The sequence below is a fragment of the Dermacentor andersoni genome, chromosome 4, assembly GCF_023375885.2.
Source record: "Dermacentor andersoni chromosome 4, qqDerAnde1_hic_scaffold, whole genome shotgun sequence".
Lineage (NCBI taxonomy): Eukaryota > Metazoa > Arthropoda > Arachnida > Ixodida > Ixodidae > Dermacentor > Dermacentor andersoni.
The window spans coordinates 93,671,641-93,697,965 of record NC_092817.1 but is presented as its reverse complement, the minus strand read 5'-3'; the positions used below and the strand labels follow the sequence as shown (position 1 = coordinate 93,697,965).

The 26,325-nt window shown below is 46.1% G+C and overlaps 1 protein-coding gene across 2 annotated transcripts in view; it reads left to right on the top strand.

Annotated features, from left to right (window-relative positions):
* The window catches only part of LOC126536475 (tudor domain-containing protein 7B-like), a 127,372-nt gene that overhangs the window by 31,280 nt on the left and 69,767 nt on the right, over positions 1-26,325 (top strand). For both annotated transcript variants that reach the window (XM_050183450.3, XM_050183451.3), the window contains exons 12-13: positions 2,520-2,669; positions 20,718-20,813. In XM_050183450.3, the coding sequence (XP_050039407.1) occupies positions 2,520-2,669; positions 20,718-20,813 (246 nt within the window). The remainder of the gene's footprint in view (positions 1-2,519; positions 2,670-20,717; positions 20,814-26,325) is intronic.

Here is a 26,325-nt window from a genome sequence, read left to right as displayed (position 1 = left end):
CAGTAGCTTTTGCCATTTTTGTATGTACGGGCGTGGATGTTTTTAAGGTTCGTTAGAAGGAACCGTAAAATGTGCTTTATGCAGATAATTTGCGGTCCTGAGGAGTTGCAGTTAACATTCATCGTCTGTAGACTTATTTTTGAGCTCACATTACATCCTTAAATCCTTACATCCTACCCTCAAGTGATAATGTTCACCTCAATGATCAAAGCATTTACATTAGGCTGCTCTTCAGTAGGTTTTTAGATGCATAAATTTGACCTGATGAGCACAGGATGGCAGGAATTACTTTTAAATTTATTAACACTGCTATATCTGCAAAAGCATGTGTATAGTTACTGTTAGGTGCAAGCTAATAACTTTGACAGTGACATGAAGAAGCGTCATGTCTTATAGTGTAGATTGTAATGACCTAGTTAAACTTAATTTTGCTTTCTGTTTAATAAATATATGCTTTGCTTGCACCATTTGCAATCTCTTTTGCAGGATATACCCAATATAACATATGTAAGTCACTTGACAACACTGTCATGAATTCGCTATTCAGACTAGGTACTGGAAAGTGTTACTCGTGAAATCCTAAAGTGTGGCTTCTGTGGCAGCTGTACTGTAGTAATTTGAAATGTGGATTTTTTGTATGGCCACTTCTGTTTCCATTCTCGCTGTAGCAAACTTGTTCTTGGCATAGAACAAACATTGTGAGGTTTTTAACACAAAAGTGGTTCTCTGCTAAGCTTTGACAAAAATTTGTCCCACGTGTGTATATCACGCAAACATCACACAAATTTTCTGGCATTCCCACAAGATGGCTACTTTACCATTTTGTGATAGCTTAGAATAGAGCTTTATGGATGTCATTTCTAGATATTGAGGGAACTTGTGACAGTGTAGACAGGCAATTGCTATGGGATATTCTCAAGCACAAAGGCCTGGATGACGATTTTGTAGAGCTGATAAGGGAGGTATATGAGGACAATCGTGTATGAATTGTATGGGAAGGCCGGAAATTGAATAAAGTTGTGTAAGTTCACTGATAACTGAAGCCAGGATTCCCTCTGTCTGCATTGTTGTTCACGCTTTATGTTAAAGGCATAGAAAGATGACTGGAAAACAGGGAATTAGGATTTGATTTACCTTGTAAAGTGTAATGGGCTAAGTGTGCAACTTTCGCCCCAGGCTGATTTATGCGGGCTGCGTAGTGCTACTAGCAGGAAACTTACAGAGACTTGCGAATATGTGTGGCAGTACAGTGTCAAATCTAGGCCTTAAATTTTGCACAGAGAAATCTAGAATTATGATGACGAGTGAGGATGCAGTATCGATTCAACAGCAAGTCATACCCATAGCCAAGTGTCATATATACCTGGGTGTTTACATAAACAAAGGAAAGACCTGCTCAAGCACTCACCAAAATAATTTAAAAATGAAGGGAAGCAGAATGCAGCAATAATGAAACACAAAGCACTTTAGGGTTACAATATATACCAGGTGGTAGGCGGAATCTGTAAAGGAGTAATGGTGCCAGTGCTAACATTCGCAAATGCCATTATGTGCTTAAAATTAGATACCTTGTCCCTGTTGGAAGTTAACCAAAGATTGGTAGGCTGGTTGGCTATCGGTGACGGCAGGTGGGTGGAGGATTGGGAAAAAGCAATTGTCAAGGAGAGGGCGGAGGGAATTGGCACTCCCACTCCGCCAAGGTTGCTCGCTTTTCATTGCATGCTCACCTTCAGCCCAGAGATGCCATTTGATGAGTGCGCTTTCCAAATATGTGTGTGCTCACCTTTGAACGTGTGAATGGGCACGCATGCGCACGATACCACCCGAGCTTTAATGACATTTTCACCACATACACACTCAGCGTCATGTCGTATGTGCCTATGACACCTGGTAGCCTCCAAGGCACTGTTTAAGCTGCGCAGCAGCACAGGGCTCGTGTGCTTGCTCTCACTGTCACTGCTTCAACCTTCAGGTGAAGCTGAAGTTAAAATAAGACTGTGCACATCTATGGACTTGTATTTGTGAATGTGCAACAAAGGTACTAGTGCTTCTTAGAATACACATTTTATTTTGTGTTATAATCAATTCCTCTGAAAGAGGGATTAATGAATTTTTTAAAAGAATATGTAACAATGAGAGGGATTTGTTGTGCGTACTTAGAATGTTTAGTTATGTTGAAATCTGATCATCTGCTATATTGGCACCTTCTAGTTGGATACTGAATGTGTCACAGCACTGTTTTGCCAATGCAGTCTCTCTCTGTACTGACGATTTAGAGTGCCCTTTGTGGTCTTCTGATGCTTACCTTTGTAATAAAAGTTCTTAAAAGGAAGAGATCCGGGCACCGACCAAAATTGCTTAAAAAATTTATTTACGTTCCGGCTTCCCCACAGAAGCCTTTTTGACAATGAACATTCACATTGCATGTTAGAGCTATAAAATTTTGTAGTCAACAAATGCATCTTGGTTAGTGCAAGCAGCAGTAACATGGTAGCCTTGTTCTGCCTCATCTTTCAAAGGATCAATATGAGCAACTCACTGAAGAGATGGACAAGTTTTATGCTGAACGCTCGCTGCCTGTCTCAGAAGCTAAAAAAAATTGGCTGTACGCCACAAATGTAGAAGACAACTGGATGCGAGTACAAGTGCTTGAAGTACAAGATGGAAAGGTAAGCAAGCATATAATCTTTGGAGGGTGCACACGCATTTTATTTCTCCTTTTATTATTTACAAATACTGCTCTCTCTATTTCGAGATATAGCAGGAGTGGGTACAGATTTTAGTACATACAAAAGAAATGACACTAGAAAAGAACGAATCAACAGGTAATATAATTATGTAATTGCATAAAGGTATGGACACACTGGCGGCAAGACGCGCGCGGCACGCCGCCGGTGGCAAGAACGCCGCGCGGCAGAAAGGCCACATCGGTTGTGCGCGCGGCGGCCGCCGCGGAGTCACGTGACAGCGCTGATCTCGCCTTGTCTCGAACTGCGCGAGCATAGGCGCAATATCGCGGTTGTCGCGCGCTTTTTCCTAGCTCGGTTAGCAGATACCGCGCAGATGCAGACGACGATGTTCTGACGACGATGAGCGTTTTGGTCATTGTGTGTTCTCTGCTGTTGCGACGGCGGCGCGCGCAAAAGGCGCGCAGACGAAGCACTAGCGCTGTTTGTCGCGGCTGGCTCGGAGCACTCGGTCGTCGATCGTGGTTCCGCCGCCGCCGCTGGAAGTTAACTTCGGCAGTAGCCAAGAGGTGGCGCTTAGGAGAAAGCCCGGACGTCTCTCATTGGTTCGCGGCACGCGGCAAGCCGCCGAAAATGGCTCCTCGACCCATCCTCCGCGCGGCAGACCAAACCGGTTCCGCGGCAGGTTTTGCGGCATGCGGCGCGCTGCCGGCGGCGTGCCGCGCACGTTTTGACGCCAGTGTGTCCGTACCTTAACAAACTCTTCAAATGGCAATGCACAAGGCAAACCATCCAGACTGTCCCAGATTTCAATTGTAAGCGGGAAGAAAGAAAATTTAAAGCAGTCAATATGTGGCCTAAAAGGAACAACGTTTAGTGGATGGCTTTGTCTGGTTGAACGTGCGCTCGAAGATATAAAAGAGATGGATGCCTGAATGCCGGATGACTTGTGGATAATCTTATGCAGCAAGATAATACATTCATGTGTGCGTCTGTGTTTGTGAGTCTGCAACGATAATATGTGGCCGTGTGATGAACGTGAAAAGCTGCGATAGTAACAACCATAGATGAATCTGATTGCTTTTTAAGGCGAAAGCCTTTCTAGGCTCATGGTGAAGTTTGCGTCTGCAGACCTGACCGCCGGAGTGTCCGCCGAAGCCTCATCACGCCATATGAAAAGAGATTAAAGCATAGAGTTTCTCACTACATTACCTAGAGGGAAATCTGGCGCTGCTGCGCTGTGGTATGCATGGGAATGCCGGTATATTGTGACTTCGGATTGGCATCGTTCTCGGAGAGACAGGACACCTTGAAGACGCGCTTGGCAAGTACCGTTCCGTCTGTCACAATAATTCATTTTCTACTAAAACAGCACGTGAAGAGCTGTTTTAGCTTTATTATTACGTGAAAACATGTTTTGTTTAACTATGAGAACCTGTTATTGCGTGTACGACTATATCTTGCGTAAAAAGTATCAGCGGGCCGCTAAAGTTGAAGGACAGACGACAAGGTTCGCGCTCGCTTTGAAACAATTGGTAGTCTGTTCTTGCTTTTCTTCGCTTGGTAATGCATTGTAGGTGAGTAAAGATGTAATATGCGTGAATGAAAACATTTTATGAAGATTTTACTTTGAGAACGCGTTATTTGTGTAGCCATATCCACGTTTTAGACGAAGCCTCTTACAACACCAGCCAACACCAGCCTCGCAGACACATATACCGTCATTCCCATGATGGCACGGTGCCTCCTTAAGAAACTCCCATAGACGGTGGCGCCAGATTTCCCTCTAGGTGTATAGTGAGAAACTCTATGGATTAAAGAATGAAAAATGTTTGATAGTGACAGTTAGTGAATGATAATGTTATAATAGAAATTAGTAGGTTAATAATTACTACTGACTACTAATGACTCCGAAATGACCAATATGTCTAATGACAGCTTGTGATGACCACAATTGATTACAAATGACTAACAATGCTTACTAGTGAGCAGTAATGACTAATAATATAGTGTACTAGAAGGCTTTCTAGTGGGCTCACTGGCCTATACTTCCAATGCCGTGGTTGCTCAGTGGCTATGGTGTTAGGCTGCTGAGCACAAGGTCGCGGGATCGAATCCCGGCCACGGCGGCCGCATTTCAATGGGGGCAAAATGCGAAAACACCCGTGTACCTAGATTTAGGTGCACGTTAAAGAACCCCAGGTGGTCGAAATTTCCGGAGTCCTCCACTACGGCGTGCCTCATAATCAGAAAGTGGTTTTGGCACGTAAAACCCCATAATCTAATCCAATCTCCACTGATGCGGCCACTGTCACCTGCCTCTGCCAATGCGTCTGCTAGAGGCACTGCAGCAGCTTCCTCCTGAACTCGCCAGTCCACCCGCTAGTTTCTGTCTCATGTGCGTGGGATAATTTGTGCTATGCTGCAGTGGCAGTCGGATGTCTGCGAGTTCGTTGCTTGCTGCCGGCTTCGTTTCCGTGTAGTGCCCGTCTCTGCGTGTCGCCCATGTTACAGACGTGTGTCCCAGGTAGGCGAAAATGCCAAATCGTCGCCGCAACTATTGCTTCGTGCACGGGTGCCATACGGGGCACAGCCGCGTCAAAGGCGCACCGAAGCCATCCTTGGTTAATGTGCCGCGAGACGAACAAAGAAAGCAGTGGGAACTGAATTTGCCCCGTGCAGATAAAGTTTTAGATGAGACGTGTGGTCTGCGAGCTACATTTCGAGCTGCGATACATAATCAGAGAACATGTACATAATTAGACACTATGCGCATGTAATTGATGGCAAGGAAACACCTATTCCTCGCTATTGGAAGACGCCTTCCCACAATTCTCCCGAACCTGCCTGACGTCTTCCCATGACCACAACCAGCACATAGATTTGATTTGATTGATTGATTTCCATTTACACACGCACACACACACACACACACACACACACACACACACACACACACACACACACACACACACACACACACACACACACACACACACAGACACAGACACAGACACACACACACACACACACACACACACACGTACAGAGGAGTGGTAAATGGAGGTGGATGAGGGAAAACAGCCACACAGACGCAGCTTAAGGTAACCTCACCCCCTTAAGTACAATATGGCTGCATGGGGCAGCACATCAAGCGCCATATAAATTACATTTATATAGTGGCCATAAAACATTGCACTTATACAATATATGAAAAAACAGTGAAATATTTCCACAATAACAATGCAAAACACACTGCGGCATTGAAATAAATAAATGATATACACTTGGTAACATAGACAATAAAAGAGGAACATAACATACATTATTAATCATTAACAAACACGCTCTAAAGAAGTGAAAGCAATAGAGTTTTAAATTCTGACAGTGATAAATCCTGTAAATTGTAGCCTGCTCTGTCATATGAATTCAGCAATCTTGGAAGGTTGTTACACAACATTTGACAACCGTAGTTAGTTCTAGAGCGTGGAACCTTCCATACTTCAGGTGTACGAGTTGAATAACGGTATGGATTGACGGATAGATTTGCAAGTTCTACAAGTATTGTTACGTTTGGTATTAAAGTAATACTCGCGTAATAGTCTGCAGTTATAGATGTTATGGGCTGAAGCAATGTTGTATTTCTTGAACAGGTTGTCAGTATGGACGGCAAATGGTACATTAGCAATGGCACTTGTTATTTTCTTCTGCATACGAAATAATTTTGCTCAAGTTACATTCAGTTGTGGTGCCCCATACAAGATGCCCATAATGTACGAGGTGTGACACAAAAAAACGAGACTGGTCCAATAACTTATTGTACACACTGAATCAGTTCTCTGTGAAATTATCACCTTCAAGGTAGTCCCCTTCAGCATTCACACACTTCTGCATTCGGTGCTGCCATTGCTGGTAACAGTTCTGGAACGAGGTTTTTGGAAGGCCCTTCAGGAGATTCTCCGTTTTTGCCTGAACCTCTTCAACTGAGGTAAAATGGTTTCCCTCTAAGCAAGATTTAACTTTAGGAAGTAAAACAAAGTCGCATGGAGCCAAATCAGGTGAATGAGGAGGATGCCCCATCACAGTAATGTTTTTGCTGGTCAGAAACGGCTTGACAGATAGGGCCATATGAGCGGGTGCATTGTCCTGGCGCAACAGCCATCCATCACTCCACAACTGTGACCTTTTTTTTCCTAATTTTTTTCACGAAGTCGTTTTTATTACTTCAATGTAGTAGTGTTGATTAACAGTCTGACCACTGGGAACCCACTCAATCATTACAATTCCGTTAATGTCGAAGAAGACAATTAACATTGCCTTGAATTTTGATTTTGACATGCGTACTTTTTTGGGTCTTGGGGATCCTGGAGACTTCCACTGCATTGACTGGTGCTTACTTTCTGGGTCATAGGTAAAAATACATGTCGCATCACATGTTACAACAGATTCCAACAAATTTGGCTCGTTTGCAATGCGTTCTAACATGTCCACACGCACGTCTTTACGGCACTGTTTTTGGTCAACGGACAGTACTTTTGAAACAACCTTCGCACAAATCTTCCTCATGTGTAATTTGTCCGTTAAAATGCGTCGAACAGCTTTCCCATCCAAGTGAACCAACTCCGCCGCTGCACGAACACTTAATCTTCGGTCACCACTGATCACATCACAAACTTTGGCGATGTTTTGGTCTGTAATCGCTGACCTTGGACGCCCAGCACGTTCATCATCTTCCACGCTCTCTCTTCCCCCTGAAAACCACTTATGCCATTCAAACACATGTGCACGAGACAAAGTTACATCTCCATAAGCCTCGGTTATTATTTGAAATGTTTCCGTGGCTGACTTCTTAAGTTTCACAAGAAACTTGATGTTGATTCGCTGTTTCGTTTTTACTTCAGGCATTTTTCCGGCAGAATGCAGTTGCACGTGTTCACTCAGTGACGCAGCACTCCCAACTGGCGTGATCGGTTCCGTCGAAACTGGATGCATGAATAGAGGAGGTGTGTGGGATTACGTCAGCAAAACAGTTGTTGCCAACTCCACTTTCTTTTCAAGCTACACACTTAGTCTCGTTTCTTTTGTGTCACACCTCGTATGTGAGACACGAAAAAGGCATTGTAAATTAATAATTTTACAGAGACGGGTAAAGTATATCTGTAGCGATTTAAAACACCTGTTATGCGGCTAAGTTTTTGGAGTACCAAGCTGACATGGTCGTCCCATTGCATAGTACTTGTGAATTGTACCCCAAATACCTTTGCAGAAAGAGCAAGTTCTATATTTGCGGATCTATACGCTAATGTTATATCTGGAGGAAGAGGAGCAGAGAACAGAGAGCAGAGCTGTTTTAAAAGAGCGACTCGCGGTTAATGTTGCAGGAAGAAAGCAGGCCCACGAGTGTAAAATAATGTATATTTACAACTGAGGTTAATGGCGTTCAGGCAACTGCCAGACTTCGTCTTCCTCTCGTCCAATCCAACTTCTTCCTTCCCTTCACCGTAACATCACCCTCCCAGTGGAGTAGCTCCGTCCCGGTGCAAGTTATAGAGCCTCACTTAATGGGGGGACATGGGGCTTCAGCCTGGCGACGAGAACAACATCGCTGGTGACGTTGGGAGGCACTGAAGGCTGACCGACTGGAGCGATCTCGTATGTCACGTCGGACAGTTGGCATAAGATCTGGTACGGACCAGAATAACGGCAAAGTAGTTTTTCCGACAAGCCGACGCGACGTGTAGGCATCCAGAGAAGGACAAGGGAACCAGGTGAAAAATGGGAGTCTCGGTGCCGAAGGTCGTAGCGTCGCTTTTGAGAAGCTTGCAAGACTGTGAGGCGATGATGGGCAACTTCTCGAGCATGGGTGGCTAAGTCAATAGCATCGCGAGCATATCCAGTGCTGGGTGATTGTACTGCGGAAGGTAGCAACGTGTCAAAGGGCAAGGTGGGGTCGCGGTCATACAACAGGTAAAATGGTGAAAATCCGGCAGTGTCGTGACGGGACGAGTTGTATGCGAAAGTGATGTATGGTAAAGCGACGTCCCAGTCGCGCCAGTCGCGATGATCGTCGGAAACATACATGGCCAGCATTTCAGTTAGCTTGCGGTTGAGTTGCTCGGTGACGCCGTTCGTTTGAGGGTGGTACGCGGTAGCAATCTGGTGTTCTGTAGAACAGGAGCGGAGCAGATCGTCTACGACCTTCGATAGAAAGTAGTGGCCACGATCCATCAGCAACTGGTGAGGGGCGCCATGGTGCAGGATGATGTCGTATAGTAAGAAGTCGGCGACATCTGTAAGCGCAGCTGGTTGGTAGCGCTCGTGCGATGGCATATCTCGTGGCATAATCGGTTGCTACAGCAATCCATTTGTTTCCTTTGATGGAAAGTGGAAAGGGGCCAAGGAGGTCTAGGCCCACCCGGAAAAAGGGCTCTGTAGGGATATCAACTGGTTGCAGCAAACCAGCGGGAGGCATAACAGGCGTCTTCCGGCACTGACACAGGTTGCAAGAAGCGACATAACGGCGCACAGAGCGATAAATGCCGTGCCAGAAGAAGCGTCGCCGCAGGCGGTCGTATGTACGAGTGATGCCCAGATGTCCAGCAGTAGGAGCGTCGTGAAGTTGCTGGAGCACGGCTAGTCGAAGGTGCTTGGGAACAACTAGGAGGAGCTCCGGGCTGTCAGGACGAACGCTACGACGGTATAAAGTTCCATTGCGCAAGGTGAACATCTGAAGGGACGGGTCATTGGGCGAGGAGCTTAGGCGTTCCATAAGTGTTCGAAGAACAGGATCTTTGCACTGCTCGTCGCCAATATGGTGGAAGCCGGAGAGGGACAGAACACTGATGTCCGAGTCCACGTCGGTATCGTCCGGTTGATCCACGGGATTGCGGGACAGGCAGTCAGCGTCTTTATGCAGGCGCCCTGATTTATACATAATAGAAAATGTATATTCTTGTAGACGCAAGGCCCAACGTGCAAGTCATCCAGTTGGGTCCTTCAAAGAGGAGAGCCAGCAGAGGGCATGATGATCAGTTACGACGCAGAAGCTCCGACCGAAAAGGTACGGGCGAAATTTCGCGACCGCCCATACGAGCGCGAGACATTCTCTCTCAGTAATGGAGTAATTTCTCTCGGGCGTGGAAAGAAGGTGGCTTGCTTAAGCGATGACACGGTCTTGGCCCTGTTGACGCTGAGCGAGGACAGCGCCGATGCCATGACCACTCGCGTCAGTTCGTTCTTCAGTGGGCGCAGAAGGGTCAAAGTGGGACAGAATTGGGGAAGTTGTAAGCCGCTCAATCAGGGCAGAGAACGCTTTCTCCTGCAGTGGTCCCCAAGAGAAAGAGACGTCTTTCTTAAGAAGGTCAGTGAGAGGGTGAGCTATGTCGGCAAAATTTTTCACAAATCACCGGAAATAAGAGCATAAGCCCAGAAAACTACGGACATCGTTTGTTGAACAAGGTACAGGAAAATTTCGCACGGCATGAACTTTCTGTGGATCAGGTTGGATTCCGGCGGCGTTTACGAGATGGCCGAGCATGTTATTTCACGGCGACCGAAATGGCACTTGGAGGAGTTTAGCTGAAGGCCAGCCCTGCAAAACACGGAGAGTATGGTTATGAGGCACCGCAGATGGCTCTCAAAGTTCGGCGAAAACACAATCACATCGTCGAGGTAACAGAGGCATGTAGACCACTTCAAGCCGCACAAGAGAGAGTCCATCATGCGCTCGAATGTAGCTGGCGCATTTCATAATCAAAAGGGCATGACTTTAGATTGGTACAGACTGTCCGGTGTGACGAAGGCGGTTTTCTCGCGGTCCATCTCATTGACGCTAATCTGCCAATAGCCGGAGCGGAGGTCAATTGATGAAAAGTATTGGGATCCGTGAAGGCAGTCAAGAGCGTCATCAATGCGAGGCAGGGGATAAACATCCTTCTTTGTTATCCTGTTGAGGTGACGGTAGTCAACGCAGAAGCGCCACGAGTTGTCTTTCTTCTTTACTAAGACAACTGGTGGTGCCCACGGACTACTTGAAGGTTCAATGATGTCCTTGTCCATCATCCTGTCTACCTCTTTTTGTATGATGGCCCTTTCTGTTGCGGAGACATGATATGGCCGCCTATGAAGGAGGCTGGCGTCACCGGCGTTGATGCGATGCGTGACAACAGATGTCTGGCCAAGTGGATGGTCATCCTAATCAAAGATGCCCCGATAAGATGACAAGAGGTGACGAAGAGCTGCTGTTTGCTCTGAAGGAAGGTCAGGGGCGATCATCTTAGAAACATTGTCCGTAGGCGTCGAGTACGGAGGAGTGGGTGACAAAGGTCCGTTGGTACGGAGGAAGGATTCAGATGTCAAAGAAGAAACCTCAAGTTCTTCCAAAGGAGTAATATACGCTATGGCGATACCGTGTGGCAGCACATGCGACGAAAATCCAAAATTGAGGATGGGCATGCGAGTGCAGTTTTCACGGATCCGGACTAAGGTGCTTGGCAGGGCAATATGGCGCGACAAAACCACATCAGTAAGCGGCGACATGACGTACTCGCCATCAGGTACGGGAGGACAGGGCGTCAGGAGGACATTTGTAGCTGCTTGTGGAGACAGCCTTGCAAACTCAGCAGAACATAAGCGTGTGAAGCACAAGTTGTTGTGTCGGCAGGAAGCGGCAGATCCAACTGTACAACACCTGCGGAGCAGTCAATTTGGGCAGAGTGTTTCGAAAGGAAGTCCGTCGTGCGGACAGTGTTCAAGGACGATAAATAGAACAACAGTATAATGGCCCCCAATGGTCACACTTGCTGTGCACATTCCAAGGACAGGTGAAGTACTCCCATCGGCGACTCGCACAGTGCCCAGTACGGCGGGCGTCAGAACCTTCTTTAGCCTTCGGCGGAGAGCAGCGCTCATAATGGAAAGCTGTGCTCCTGTATCAATGAGAGATCTAACAGGAACGCCATCAACTTCAATGTCCAGTAGGTTTCCACATGTAGGCAGGGTCAACAGAGGACTTGTGGGCCAGGTCGTAGTTGCAGCTTCACCTCCGGGAGCTGCACCGCCTAGTTTCCCGAAGCGAAGCGACCGGTTGCAGAAGGGGACGAAGAGCGGTGAACGAGAGGCGAACGGGACCTACGACCTTGCGGAGACGGGGAGCGGCTAGATCTTGGTGGAGTACTGTCGGCGTTGATGTTCCTAGTCGGCGTATAGGGCGAGAAAGTGCGATTGTCTGGTACTTGGCGGTAGTGACTCGGAGACGACCACCGAGGAGGCGACGACCAGCGATTGCGGCAATGACGGGCGATGTGTCCAATACCTGAACAGTTAAAGCACATGGGTTTATCATCCGCTGTGCGCCAGTCAGCTGGGTTGCGACGGGGTGGCGGAAAGCTTTGCGTCTGGGAGCGAGCGGCCGGAGAAATCTGGTAGGTGTTTGTATGGCGGACCGAGCAGAGAGATGGAATGCCCAAACTTGCTATTTCCTCCCGAACGACCGCTTGTATAAGGGAGATAGCGGGCACGCTTTCCCGATAGTCGGGACGAACTGGAGCCAGAGCCATGGCCTCAAGCTCACGGCGAACGATGCGCGTGATATCTTCCGGGCCTGCGGGCTGAACGAACAGCGGCGGGTCTTCGCAAGAAGATGTCGCGGCGGTATTGGGCAATCGGTCGAAAGTTTGAGCGACGCGGCAGCCCTTCGCTTGTTCGAAGCGCCGGTACTCCTTTACAATTGCGTCCACAGTGGCACAATCCTTACACATCAGGAGATTGAAGGCATCGTCTGCAATATCTTTCAGTATGTGACCAATCTTGTCTGCCTCGGTCATGTTGTCATCAGCCTTGCGACAGAGGGCCAGCACATCCTGTATGTACATGACATAGGATTCTGTGGACGTCTGAGCGCGGCACGCAAGTTCTTTTTTCGCTGCCAGCTGACGACCGACAGGTCTGCCAAACAGGTCTCGCATTTTTTCTTTGCAGACATCCCAGCTCGTTAGGTCAGCTTCGTGTGTGTCGTACCATTGCTTCGCAGTTCCTCTTAGATGAAATATCACATTTGCTAGCGTCATTGTTGGATCCCACCTGTTGTTGTCGCACACTCGCTCGTACATCGTAAGCCAGTCCTCGATGTTGGCGTTGTCCGTGCCACAAAATGTCCCTGGGTCCCGCGGATGAGCGAGGATGACCGTTGGCACAGGCGGCTGAGGCGTTGTCGCTTGTGTCGATTGATTTGCCATTGTGGCGGCAGGTAGATGATGTCCGCTGCGAAGTTCCGTGATTGTACCCCGCACCTTCCACCAAAATGTTGCAGGAAGAAAGCAGGCCCACGACTGTAAAATAATGTATATTTACAACTGAGGTTAATGGCGTTCAGGCAACTGCCAGACTTCGTCTTCCTCTCGTCCAATCCAACTTCTTATTTCCCTTCACCGTAACAATATTATGTCGCTGGTTATGTCGCACAAAAATGTGTGTTAAAGACTTAGTGTGAAGTTTGCAAGCAGACTTTTACAGTACCAGCCAGTGAGGAGTGCTCAGAAGTCGCAGACATCACGTGGCTCAGGGATAAGGTAGGGCTATTGTATCCACGTGGAGCACTGTTTTGCTTTGTTGAGACACTTGAGAACTTGTTCACAGAATACTTTAACAAAAGAAGGCTGCACTCTGAAAGCATCCTGGATGTACTGAGTTTGGCAAAGGTCAAGTGCACAAACATGATTGGTTACAGCGAACCCGCGGCTCAACTAACTTCAACGAAGGTAGCCATTTTCTACCTGACTACTCAGCTGCACTTCTTCGTGAAAGGAGAATGCAGAGAAGCGAGACAACAAGGAGACAGTGAAACTCCGAAAGATGAGTAGGTGTGCCTAAGCTCAATATGCAACATGGTGGGGAATGGTCATTTGGGATGCTGCTCGGCTTCTGCAAGCTGTTCTGCTATGATTTTGCTAGGTGCGCGTGACCAATGTGTTGTATTTGTTACTGTAAATTAAGTGTTTATGCGTGCTCTGAAAAATGCTTCTTTGTTTTGGCAAATTTGCTTAGGCTTTGTATTGTAAGGAAATGGTCTTGTAAAGGCAAGCATGCACGAGTGCCGTAGACAAACCATTTGAGATTGCATATCCATAATTACTGAACAAATTGGTCTCTGAGCCTATGCGAGCGCATGGCAAGTTTACTTTCTTGCAGCTGCGTAATGTACTACGGCAGTTTAACCATCAAACTAGGTGTGGTTAGAGCAAACGGTATGACGAAGGTAATGGGCCAACCGTTTGTGCCTGATTAGGCTGTGGCAGTGACATAGGCAAATTAAACTTCCCATGGAAGCATAATGATTGTAAGAACAAACTGAGCAGACTTCAGCATCATCGTGGGAACGACGTGCGATCTTCCCCGAGCCGCCTGCAGTGGTCCGGAGAATCTTGCTTTTTTATTCCTGCCAAAGTGTTGGGGTACCTTACAAATAATTGCCCGGTCGGCAGCGCAGAAACCGGCAGTCTACTTCGAAGTGAAATAACACCTTCCGCTAGGCAGCCACCGTGTCCCGGAGCTACCGGAGCGAAGCTTCAGGAGGAACTTCTTGCCGCACCCCCTCTCGGTGGCAACATGCAACACATCAGGCCACGCCCTCCTCTGAACCCCACTACAATACCTTCTAGAACACTACACTAATAATGACTGCAACAACTTGTAATGACTAGTAATGACTATGAATTGACGAATATCTCTAATGACGACTTGTAATGACTAAGATTGATTAGAAATGACTAAAGATGCTTAGTAATGACCGGTAAGGACTAATAATGACTGAAATTACTTGTAATGAATTTCAATTGATCAATACATTTAACGACAAGTTGTAATGACTACAATTGATTAGAAATGACTAAAAATGCTTAGTAATGACTAATAATGACTGAAATGACTTGTAATGACTACTAATGACTATGATGTGACCAACGTGTCTAACGGCTTGTAATGACCACAATTAATTACAAATGACTAAAAATGCTTAGTAGCGAGCATTAATGACTAAAAGAAAGAAGAGAAAGAAGGGGAAAAGAGAAAGAGGTGAATGACAAGAGGAGGAAGAGTAGGCTTTCGCCGTTGACCTCTTAAGAGAGATCTTTAGAGACCCTGTAATTTTTTCTGAATTGATTCCAAGTGGTCAATTTCGCGCGCGCGATGAGGGGGCTAAATAGTTGAGGCGTATTCTAGTATCGGGCGAACTAGTGATTTTTAAGCAGGTTACGTTCCTTTGTTGCATCTTTTAATGCACATTTAAGGTAGCCAAGTTTCCTAGGCACTTTTCTAGAGATGTGGTTAATGTGAGCATGCCATTTTAAATTATGTGAAAAAATAACACCCACGTATTTGAAGTCGCTAACACAAGACGAGTGATTGCCATTAATGTTGTAAGAAAAGTGCCATGGCTTCTTTTTGTTACCAAAGTACATTGCGACTGTTTCATTGAAGTTAATCTTCATTTGCCATGTGTTACTCCATTCGAAGAACAATAAAAAAAAACCTTGTTTAGTTCCTGTTGATCATGAGTGTTAGTAACAGTGCGGTAAAGGATGCAATCATCACCATATAGATGCAATTTGACGGCTGTGTTATTAATTACATTTACTATGTCATTAATGTAAATTAAGAATAATAGAGGTTCAAACACTGAGCCTGGAGACACGCCTGATGTAACTTTGACTGATGATGACTGAGCAAGGTTAAAAGTGACATATTGAGAATGCAAGTGAAAGTAGTCATTGATTTTCCATACTTGGGGAATTGATGACATTTTCAATAATATCTTGAAAATTATTGTAAGATAACTGGCATTCCATTCTGAATATAGCTTTGGGAACATGTTAGGTATGGTGTCAGGTGCCGTTCCTTTAGTTGTGTCAATTTTTAGCAACAAATTATGAACCCCAGCGTAAGTTATTTCTAGACTTGGCAAGGGATGGACTGAACTTTGAACAAAAGGAGGATTAGTACCATGATCATGTTGAAAGACTGAGCAAAAATAGTTATTAAAGGCTTCAGACATGGTGATAGGATCAGTGGAAGTCTGATGGTCGATAATGAATGCTACAGAGTCATGAGGAGAGGGAAATATTGTTTTCCAGAATTTTGACGGGTTATCTTTCATGAATGTAGACACTGTTGTGTTAAAGTAAAACTTTTTAGCTTCAGTCATTTTTGTCTTTAGTTCAGACTTTAGTGACAAAAGAAGTGAATCGTGATCTTTGTTGTGCAGGCGGTTTCGCTTGCACATGTGCTTGATGTGTCTTATGAGGTGGATTGGTCTCATGCGCACCATGGATGCTTTGGGTTATGTTTTACAAATTTTATTTGAACAAACTTCTGCACACAGGTGCACACTAAATTATTAAACTCTTCTTACAAATCATCAACACTTCTTATTTCACTGCTTGCCACAAAATCACCAAACATGTACTCTAACATTTCAACTCTAGCACAATCGTTAGTATGTGTAAAGTTGGTAATGACATTAAATTTCGGGGTACATGGTTCTCATGCCACGTTAAATTGCACAAAAGCACCCTTGTGGTCTGATAAACCATCAACTACTTCGCACTCAAAACCATACTGCAGCAACTGTTGATTGACGAACACAAGGTCAAGAACTGAATTCTCTAGAGTAGGACATTCAACCACTTGGGTTAAATCAAATGAAACAGCCATATTAATCAGACAGTCGCAGAGAGCCTTGTCATGGCCTGTTGAAGTTAACAGGGCCCAATCAGTGCAAGGAGTATTGAAATCACCTGTAATCACCATTTATAATTATGAAGTGCATGTGTATGTGTATGTGTATGTGTACAAGCACTTGGTGGTAGGTGGGAAAGTGCATGTTCTGAAGCACTGGCGGTCTGTCTGTTGTATACAAATTCAGCTTGTGGTCCTGACTGAAGCTGTAGCTGGCAGACATGTATTTGAGGCATTTTTGCCCTATGTGGAATGATTGACATGTGAAACTACTCTCACCTAAATGGCCTGTTTGCACCATAGTAACAAACTGCACATAAACTGCAAACAATTTATTGTAATGTGCATGCAAATGACATCACACTAAGTGTAAATATACATGCTTATTCACTAGATCACTAACTATCAGAGGTGGGCAAATATCCTCATTTCTTGTTTTCCTCCCTCGCTCTCATGATGCCTACTCTCATGTTTAAAAATGTTTCTGCCTTCCTTCGCCCTCACCACAAGAAATTCACATTCATTACCAGACACACTCGAGAACTGACATTGTGTACTACACCAATGCGGGCATGTACTGAAATTCATAGTAGTATGAGGGGATAACATGCTACAAGCAAACACTCCTGAAAACATGACGAGTCCAAACATGCTTGTTGCCCATGAGGCAAGTGTTATTAACAGGGATAAGAATATGCTGCCAGTTTAATACAGTAATACAAAGGTACGGTAGAAAACTAAGCAAAACACTGTTTCTCTGACTCTACAAACAGAAGAGAAATGTGGTATAGGTTTAGAGAGTTTGCCTGTCTAAGTATGGATTGCAGTTTTGCAGCATCATGGCCTTGCTCACTATCATATTTTTCAGCCGTTCAAGCACATACGAATAATATACGGGCTCAAAAGTTTGGTAATCCGAACAAGGTTTACACACCTCCTTAAAATCCTTGAAAACCCTTACATTTGGGAAAACAGATTGAAGGGCCCTTAAAGCTTCTCGAAAATAAAGGTGCTTCTTGAGCTCCTTGAAAACTGGGGTTGGGGCGACTTTTGAACATTCAAAAAAACAAACTCTGCATAGGGGCTATTCCATGGACACTGTCTATCGAGAAACAGTCCGAGATATTTTCTTTTGGGAGTGTCTTTAAACAATGTCAATATGGCATACCCACAGCCACCAACCGCAGGATTGTTTAAATCACCATTGCCATCGTGGAGCTAGACAAAGCCAGATTAAGTGACTAAGCTGTGCCAAAATTTTGTTTTATTAATTGGTTCAGACCACAGTTATCATGGCTTTATGTTCTAGCTCTATGCTTTAGAAATGCCTGGTCCAGGCATTTGGCTTTAACGTGATGAGTGTCTTAGTTTGGTTGAAGTCGGACACTGCTAACCATTATGCCATAAACTGATTGACATCATTACAATGGGAAAGTCAACTTAGAAAAGCAACCTTAAGCTGCTTAGCTGAAATTTCTTGCAGCTGAGAAAATTTTCAGTATTTTTCAGTATATGTGTGCGTATAAGGTTTGTTCCCTCCTTGAATTTTGGCCATTGGCATCCTTGAAATCCTTTGTCCTTGACTTTTGTGACAAATGTGCTTTACAAACCCCGAATCCCACTAAAAATACCATGCAGATCAGCCTCCAGAACTCATAATCGCTTGCAGCCTGCACTTCTCACCTTTGCTTGCGCATTCAGACATAATCCAAGAGCAACATACGAGATTTGCACAACACATGACGCACGGGTGAGAAAAACGCAAACAGGCAATTGGCCTCGAGCTCCACCACTGGAAAAGCTGGCGCCATCATCGGTGTGACATGCTATGAGGGATCACGTGGACATAGCGGCTGCGTCGGCTGCTTCGGGAGCGCCGAAGCGAGCTGAAAACGAAAGTTTAAATTCCCTCGTACGCTGCGGTCCTCATTTAGCGGCGAGATTTTCCCGCTTCGAGTGCCTCCTTTACAGCGCTTGAAAGCACTGCAATAGGTAGTGGCTGCCTTTGAAGGCGCGCAACATGGTAGGCTACTGCTCGGTGCCGCAGTGCCGGACGTACGCAATGGAGCCCGGTGTCAGTCTTACTCACACGTAGCCGCTGGACAAGAAGCTGCGTGAAGCTTGGCTCGCGAAACATAAAACCGGCAAACAGTCGTCGGCTACAACTCGGGTATGCAGCAAGCACAAACGCGAGGAAGATTTCTGCTACGGCGCCGTTCTCTGCGATGTTCAGAAAACGCGCACTGAGACGCTCACCCGAGTCACTGCCCGACTAATGTCATGACAGTTTGGTCTGTGAACTTGTCGATGCTATAGATACTGGCTAGTTCACTGGAGTGGAAAGGGAGCGGTAAGAAGCACATTAAAAAAAGCATGGCATATGGTCATGTTTGTGTTATAAATTAATGCACTAGATAACAAAAAAAAAAAAAAAGCAGCGGGAAATCGCACGCTGAGAACACCGATAAACATACAGTGCGGCGCAACTCGGGAAATAATATTGAAACGTCCAAGAATTTAGAAGAAAAAAAAGGATTGAATCGTCGCGACGTTACATCACAGTCCCCTCCCCGTAGGCGTCGAAGTCTCTACAATGAAATTATTTTTGAACAGCTCTGATAGTGCCCACGCAACAATGGTTGCTTGTATACTGTCAAATGCTCATGTTCTGCGGCCTAAAGCTCATGGCCCGGTGCGAAAATGCGCACGCGGCAAAAGCGAAACTGCACGGACAAGCATGCAGACACGCAGTCGGTCGCTGCGAATCTGTGCGATCGCTGCATTGAGGCTTCATTCTATTACACTCCATTTAGTTGTACAAACACTATAAGAACGTATTTCACATAGTTTGCTCTCAGCGTTTACCTACCTTTCACGCAAGAAGCCAGTTCGGGAGACTCCATCGCGGCGACCGCGCGCAGTGGCGTTCACTGTACGTATTCGGTAAAAAGATAGCGTCTGTAAACGATTGTGTGCTTTCAGTTTGCCCAAGATTATTACTTTGACAGTAAAAAACTTCTCTCGTTTCGAAAGTACTTACAGAAATGTCCAGGAGAGCTCGTGCGTGGTGTTTTCAGTGAGCGCTGACAGCAAAACCTATGAGGAGCGCGCCGCATGATCCCTCATACTACGCCAGCAAGGTGCTTCCGATAGATGGCGACTCCGTAACTCCTCGCCGCCAATATCTTGACAGGCTGGATCGGCGGGCTGTGAAAAACCACCTTGGCGCGAATTTAGATTCGCTCATTCGGGAACTAGACCCTTGGTTAGAACATTTATGGAATATATACATTTGCTGTATGTCTCAGTATGATCTACAAACATCATCTGTTCGCAATTTTTTATGTGACTGAAATTTCAATCATGAGGTGGCAATAGGAGCTCAGGCATGCTTCATTCCTTTATTGTTTAACACTGGTTGAAGTGGTACTCCTGATAAATGAGCATTTGAGCCACTTTATTAATCTTAAGACGTGACCTTTGCAGAGCTCCCAGAGTGCCATTTGCAGAGCTCTCTCGTTTGAGAACAGCCAATCTGTATCATTGGATGATGCGAGTAGGGCCAAGGACTTTTTCGCAAGGCTGCTGAGGACATATGGTTTAAATCGATCTCCAGTAACTAAGCGCATCTTCTTCAACAGGTAGCACTTCGTACAGATAAATTTCGACATCCATCTTTGCGATTCCCTATGATGACAATGCACTGTTTCCCAGCTGCTCGTCAAGGAATCAAATACTGAGCTGTTCCTCTGCCTTTCTTCAGAACGTTCATGTTTGTCGCTTCCTGCACGAAGAAGGAAAATTAACATTACGTATATGAAAGTGCACACTTTCAACCTGTACCAATGCCATTCTATAAATTTGTATAGGAGGATCTGTAAATTATAGCAAGGAACAAGCTGTCCAATTGAAAGTGCAGCAGAAGAGTGATGCAACAAGGTTTTTCTATTTGTTCATTTTTATCACATATTGAAAGTAGCTTGCTTTTAAGTCTGTTTAGTTTCTGATAGCCTGAAACCTTTTAGTTAAATTTGAAAGCACTGTACTCTTGCAGTTAACTCCGAAACAAATAGTGTAATTTACAAATTTGGGGAGTTCAATACTTGCACATACTGAGTTCAGTTTAATCACCATTTTGCAGAATAACTTTAATGATGCATGAAAGTGAATGATTCTTTTACCTGGAAAATTTGCACCAGTTAAAATGATGGTCACATATGATTTTCTGTGTATGTGACTTAGTAACTGGAAAAGCACAGTGTTGGATTTGTTAATGCATTGCTTTCGTGTTCTTTTCAGGCTGAGTGCTTTTTTCTAGACCATGGTGATGTTGACTCTGTGCCGGTCCACAAGCTTCAGGAGCTGGATCCAAAATTTTTAAATCTGCCGTTCCAGGTCTGTCTGCCATAAAACAAAACTTTTGCTTTGGGAGTGGGTGATATGTTGATGTTTTGTACACAGGTAAAGCACGTGTTCAAGAACTAACAAATGTTAGTTGTTCATATTCTAGATGAAATAGGAAAGTTGTGGACTTTAATGGAACGAGTAACATGCAGAACAGACACCTCTTTCTGCACAAACAAAAATTTAGGAAAATTGTAAGCAAATGTTTGAGAAATTTGTAAGCATGTAGTGAGTGCATAGTGGGTGATGATTGAGCATACGAAGCATTATAGTTTAGGGAAGATTTGTTTTGTTCCAGCAACTGGTGCCATGTCTTGTTTGGAAAAACAATGTTGTTTTGTGCGATCATTTGTGCTAGTTATATCTGTGGATTTCTTTTTCTTTCCTTATGGTTGTTATTAGGGGTTGTGAATTTAGGAAGAGTCGGTTATACTTTTGAAACTGGGGTAACTGTGCTTCTAAGTACAGAACACTTACCAAAGAGAGGAGAAACATGGTTGGGAGCAGCAGACAATTAGATTGAGTTATGAGATTGTTAAATGTATGGTCATACGGCAAGTGTGCTTTGTCCCCAACAGGGCTATAATACTGATTGTAAAGAAAAGAAAGATCCGGTTCTTTTTCTTTTATTGCAGTTGTTGGAGTATTAAATCCTTATTTGACACTGCGCATGTCCCTGTGTTTATCATCATCAAATCTTATAGAAGTGTAAATCATGAGCTTTATAAATTGCAAGTATGTCCTCTTGCATCACCTTGTGGGACTTCGCCTCTCTGCTTAAGAGGAAACTTTACCTCGGGGGCTCCTATCTATATACACGGGAAAGGAGAAATTGTTTTTCTCTGCAACTACTGCACCAATTTGATGAGGTTTGTTGCATTTAAATGAAACAAAATCTAGTGACTGTATGGAAGTGTAAATATTATTTACAGTTGATCCTTTTAATAAAAATCGTCAAAAATCACAAATTTTCAGAAAACGAAATTATCAAGTTTGCAACTCTGGTTAACTTGGCAATGAAAAAAAATATAGCAATTCTTTAAACTGCATCTAATAGCACATCTAAAGCAGACAAATTTGGTGTATTATACATAGTTCCCAAGTACACCACTAATATGTGAGTAGCACTTTTGCAAGACTTTCATAGACATTGTAACGAATTCACATGAGACATAAATTAATATTATAATACCGAGACCGATCAAGTTGTCCAGCGCTGTTTATTCCACCAAAGGCAACGCCCCCAGCTCACGCGCGAAGAAGTTGAAGAACAGTCAAGATGATGATGGCTATGTACAAATGAAAACGACGAAGTACGTTAATAGTGCTTACACTAACTTCCCCCCGTCATGGAAGCGGCCAGCCTGGCCGCAGATTAGAGATTATCTAAACGGGGAGTGAAGGGCTTCATCCGCGAGACGTGAACAATTTCAGCATTCCGGCGGCGCCGGTCAGTGACGGAGTGTACTGGGCGAACGAGATAGTTCACTGCAGATGTTTGCTGCACAACGGTGTATGGGCCAATGTAGCGTGGAAGGAACTTCTCACAGAGGCCTGGGGTGCGGACTGGAGTCCAAAGCAGGACTTGGTCTCCAGGGTGAAAACGTAGGTCACGGCGTTTGTTGTCGCAGTAACGCTTGCGCTCAGCTTGGGTAGCTTCTGTGCTTTGCCGGGCGATTTGACGGCAATGTGCAACTCGGGCAGCGAAATCTTCCGGAAGCGACGCGTTAGGCGAAGAAGGTGCGAAAAATAGTTCTCTGTCGAATATGGTGGAAGGAGATCGTCCATACACAAGGAAGAAAGGGCTGTAGCCGGTAGTTCGTTGAATAGCAGTGTTATATGCGAATGTCACAAAAGGAAGAATTTTATCCCAGTCAGTGTGGTCAGGACGGATGTACATGGAAATCATGTCAGACAGCGTACGGTGGAAGCGCTCAGTAAGGCCATTGGTTTGCGGATGATAAGTGGACGTAGATTTGTGGACGGTATTAGTGGCTCGAAGAACTTCCTCGAGGACTTGTGAAATGAACGCCTTGCCACGGTCACTGAGAAGAACGCGAGGAGCCCCATGGCGCAAGACGATGGCGCGCAAGAAAAAGTCGGCGACCTCAGAAGCGGTGCCGGATCGCAGAGGGGCAGTCTCGGCATATCTTGTTAAATGGTCGACCGAAGTGACAATCCAACGGTGACCGGAGGGTGTCAACGGCAAGGGACCATATAAATCAATGCCAACAAATTCAAAAGGTGCGTCCGGGCAAGGGAGAGGTTGTAGTAAACCGGCAGGAGGGGATGTCGAGCGTTTGCGGTGCTGACATGACGCACAAGAGGCAATGTATTTGGCCACCGTTGAGGACAGGCCAGGCCAGAAGCAGCGGGTCTTTATGCGGTCGTATGTCTTGTGGAAGCCTAAGTGGCCAGCCGATACATCGTCGTGAAGTGCCTCTAATACCCGCAAACGAAGGCAGCGAGGTAGAACTGGGACCCACCGGTGACCTGTTGGGTGGTAAATGTAGCGGTGTAGCACGCCACCTTGAAGGCGGAATTGTCGAAGTTGGCGTCGCAAGCGGCTGTTGGGCGGTTCGGCGAACCCACTAAGGCGATCCATGAGAGCTCGACAGTAGGAGTCGGCCCGCTGAAGCGAGACGAAATCAGAGCGTGATGAAAGCGTAACTTGGTCCAGGGATGTTATCGAGAGTTGGTGAGAGGCAGGCGTAGCATCGGAACGACGTGGTTGGGAAGACGACGGCGCGTTACCTGGAGAGAGTGAGAGTGGGCAGCGAGACAATGCGTCTGCATCATGATGGTGTTTTCCAGACTTGTACGTTATAGTGAAGTCATATTCCTGCAAGCGGAGTATCCAGCGTCCTAAGCGTCCTGACATGTTTTTCATTGATGACAGCCAACACAGAGCATGATGGTCGGTGACGATGGTGAAGTGGCGGCCGTAAAGGTATGGGCGAAATTTCTGAATCGACCAAACGATAGCCAGGCACTCTTGCTCTGTAATGGTGTAGTTCCGCTCAGCTGGAGAAAGTGTTCGGCTGGCATATGCTATGACTTGCTCTTTAGATGCTGTATTACGTTGCAGAAGTACTGCGCCAATACCTTGTGCGCTTGCGTCAGTATGGAGTATGGTGGGGGCACGATTATCGAAGTGGCGAAGCACTGGTCCGGAAGTAAGATGCCGCTTAAGAGCTTGAAAAGCCGACTCGCAGTCGCTAGTCCACGTGAAAGAGGCACCGGTAACCAGTAGCTTGTGTAGAGGAGCTGCTATTGCTGCGAAGTTGCGTATAAACCTACGAAAATATGACGCCAAGCCGAGGAAACTACGTAGATCTTTCTGTTGCTGGGGGCGAGGAAACTGAAGAACGGCACTAATCTTGTCGGGGTCAGGCTGGATGCCATCTTTTGAGACGACGTGACCCAATACTTTTATTGTTTTGGTTGCAAATTTGCATTTTTTTGTATTGATCTGGAGACCAGCATTCGCAAGGCACTTGAGAACTTCGTCTAATCGTTGAAGATGTTGGCTGAAGTCAGACGAAAAGATGACAATATCGTCCAGATAACAGAGGCATGTCTTCCATTTTAGACCACGAAGTACGTTGTCTATCATGCGCTCAAATGTGGCAGGAGCATTGCAAAGGCCAAAAGGCATCACGTTAAATTCATAAAGGCCATCCGGTGTAGCGAATGCGGTCTTTTCTTTGTCAGTCTCGTTCATCGGAATTTGCCAATATCCTGATCGAAGATCAATGCTGGAGAAATACTCCGCCCCTTGTAGTGTGTCCAAAGCGTCGTCAATTCGAGGTATTGGATATACGTCCTTGCGTGTGATCTTATTGAGCGCTCGATAATCCACGCAAAAGCGAACTGAGCCATCTTTCTTCTTTACCAGGACCACGGGAGACGCCCATGGGCTAGATGAAGGTCGTATTATCTTCCGCGCAAGCATGTCAGCGACCTGTTGTTCAATGACCTTTCGTTCGGACGGCGATACACGATAGGGGCGTCGTCGTATTATAGCGGAACCTTCGGTTTCGATACGGTGTGTAGCCGCAGGAGTTTGGCTCAACACAGAGGAACAGCTATCGAAACAGGCTTTGTGTTTTGCCAAGACCACCATTAAGGCTTCGGACTGCGCGGCTGTTAGGTCAGAACCAAGAACGGCTGGAGGAGGGAAAGAATCATCCAAACCTGAGGTTGGTGCTGGCGATGAAGAAGGGCAAAGCGTGACTAGAGAGATTGGTTGAGTGTCGGCGAGGGTTGCCACAGTCATCCCTTTGGGCAGCATCACAGGATCTGGGGTCGTGTTGCAAGCAGACAGAAGGGCGCGGCCGCGTGAAAACCGGACGAGACAGGTGGCAATGAGAATTCCGCGAGAAGTACAGCGGGAAGAAGGGGCGACTAGGGCGTCTCCGTCGGCGATCTGACTGGACGTTACGGCTACAACGTCTTCGTGACCAGGACGCAGGACGTAGTCTGAAGCGAGGACCAAGTTCACGCATGAAAGTGAAGAGTCCGCAACAGGTTCAAGCTCTGTATCTGTGATGTGGACAACTTCTTCTCTACATGAAATGACGGCTGAAGCAGAATGTAGGAAGTCCCAACCAAGTATAAGTTCATGGATACACGTTGGAAGGATGATAAACTCGATGTGGTGGCGTATGCCGTCGATGAGAACACGAGCAGTACACTGTCCGTCAGGGTGAATGAATGCATTATTAGCGCCACGCAAAATAGGTCCAAGATAAGGCGTTTTTACTTTACGGAGCCGGGAACACAGATCACTCCGAAGAACAGAAACGGCGGCACCGGTATCGATGAGAGCTGATGCGGGAACACCTTCGACAGTCACAGAAAGCATGTTGGCCGGGCGAACAGGAGGAATTTTTGAAGACCGATAAGAAGCAGTTTCCCCTCCAAAAACTGCAACAGTTAGTTTTCCGAGTGCTGGTCGACAAAATGGGAAGTGGGACGAAGTGGTGATGTAGAGCGCCGGTAAGGGGATGGAGAACGACGTCTGGCCGAACGGGAACTATGAGGCAGATTGGGAGCAGCTGGTGGAGACGGAGAACGCTGTTGAGGGAATGAGTGCGGTCCGGGATAGTAGTCGTCTGATCGGCGAGTGCGGTCTCTTTCGTGCTCAGCATAGCCTCGCCTTTCATCCTGCTGGCGCCGGCGGCAGAAGCGAGATATATGGCCGCGTATGCCACAGTAAAAACAAACCGGACGAGGTGGACGCCACTGAGGGTACGATGGCGCAGCAAGTGCTCTGGTTCCCATCGAAGCCAAATGGTCATAGGAAACGCCAGTAGGCACGGAAGTCACGGTAGGGGTGGGTAGCGAAACAACATCCGCGTAGGTAGGGGTGGAGCGCGCTACCGGAGCAAGATGCGTCGTGGGTGTAGTCATCGCTGTCAACTCCTGCTTTACGACCTCGCGCAAGTCGAAGGTGGGGGTTGGTGCGCAGGCAGCAGGGGGACGCTTTAGGTCTTGTAGT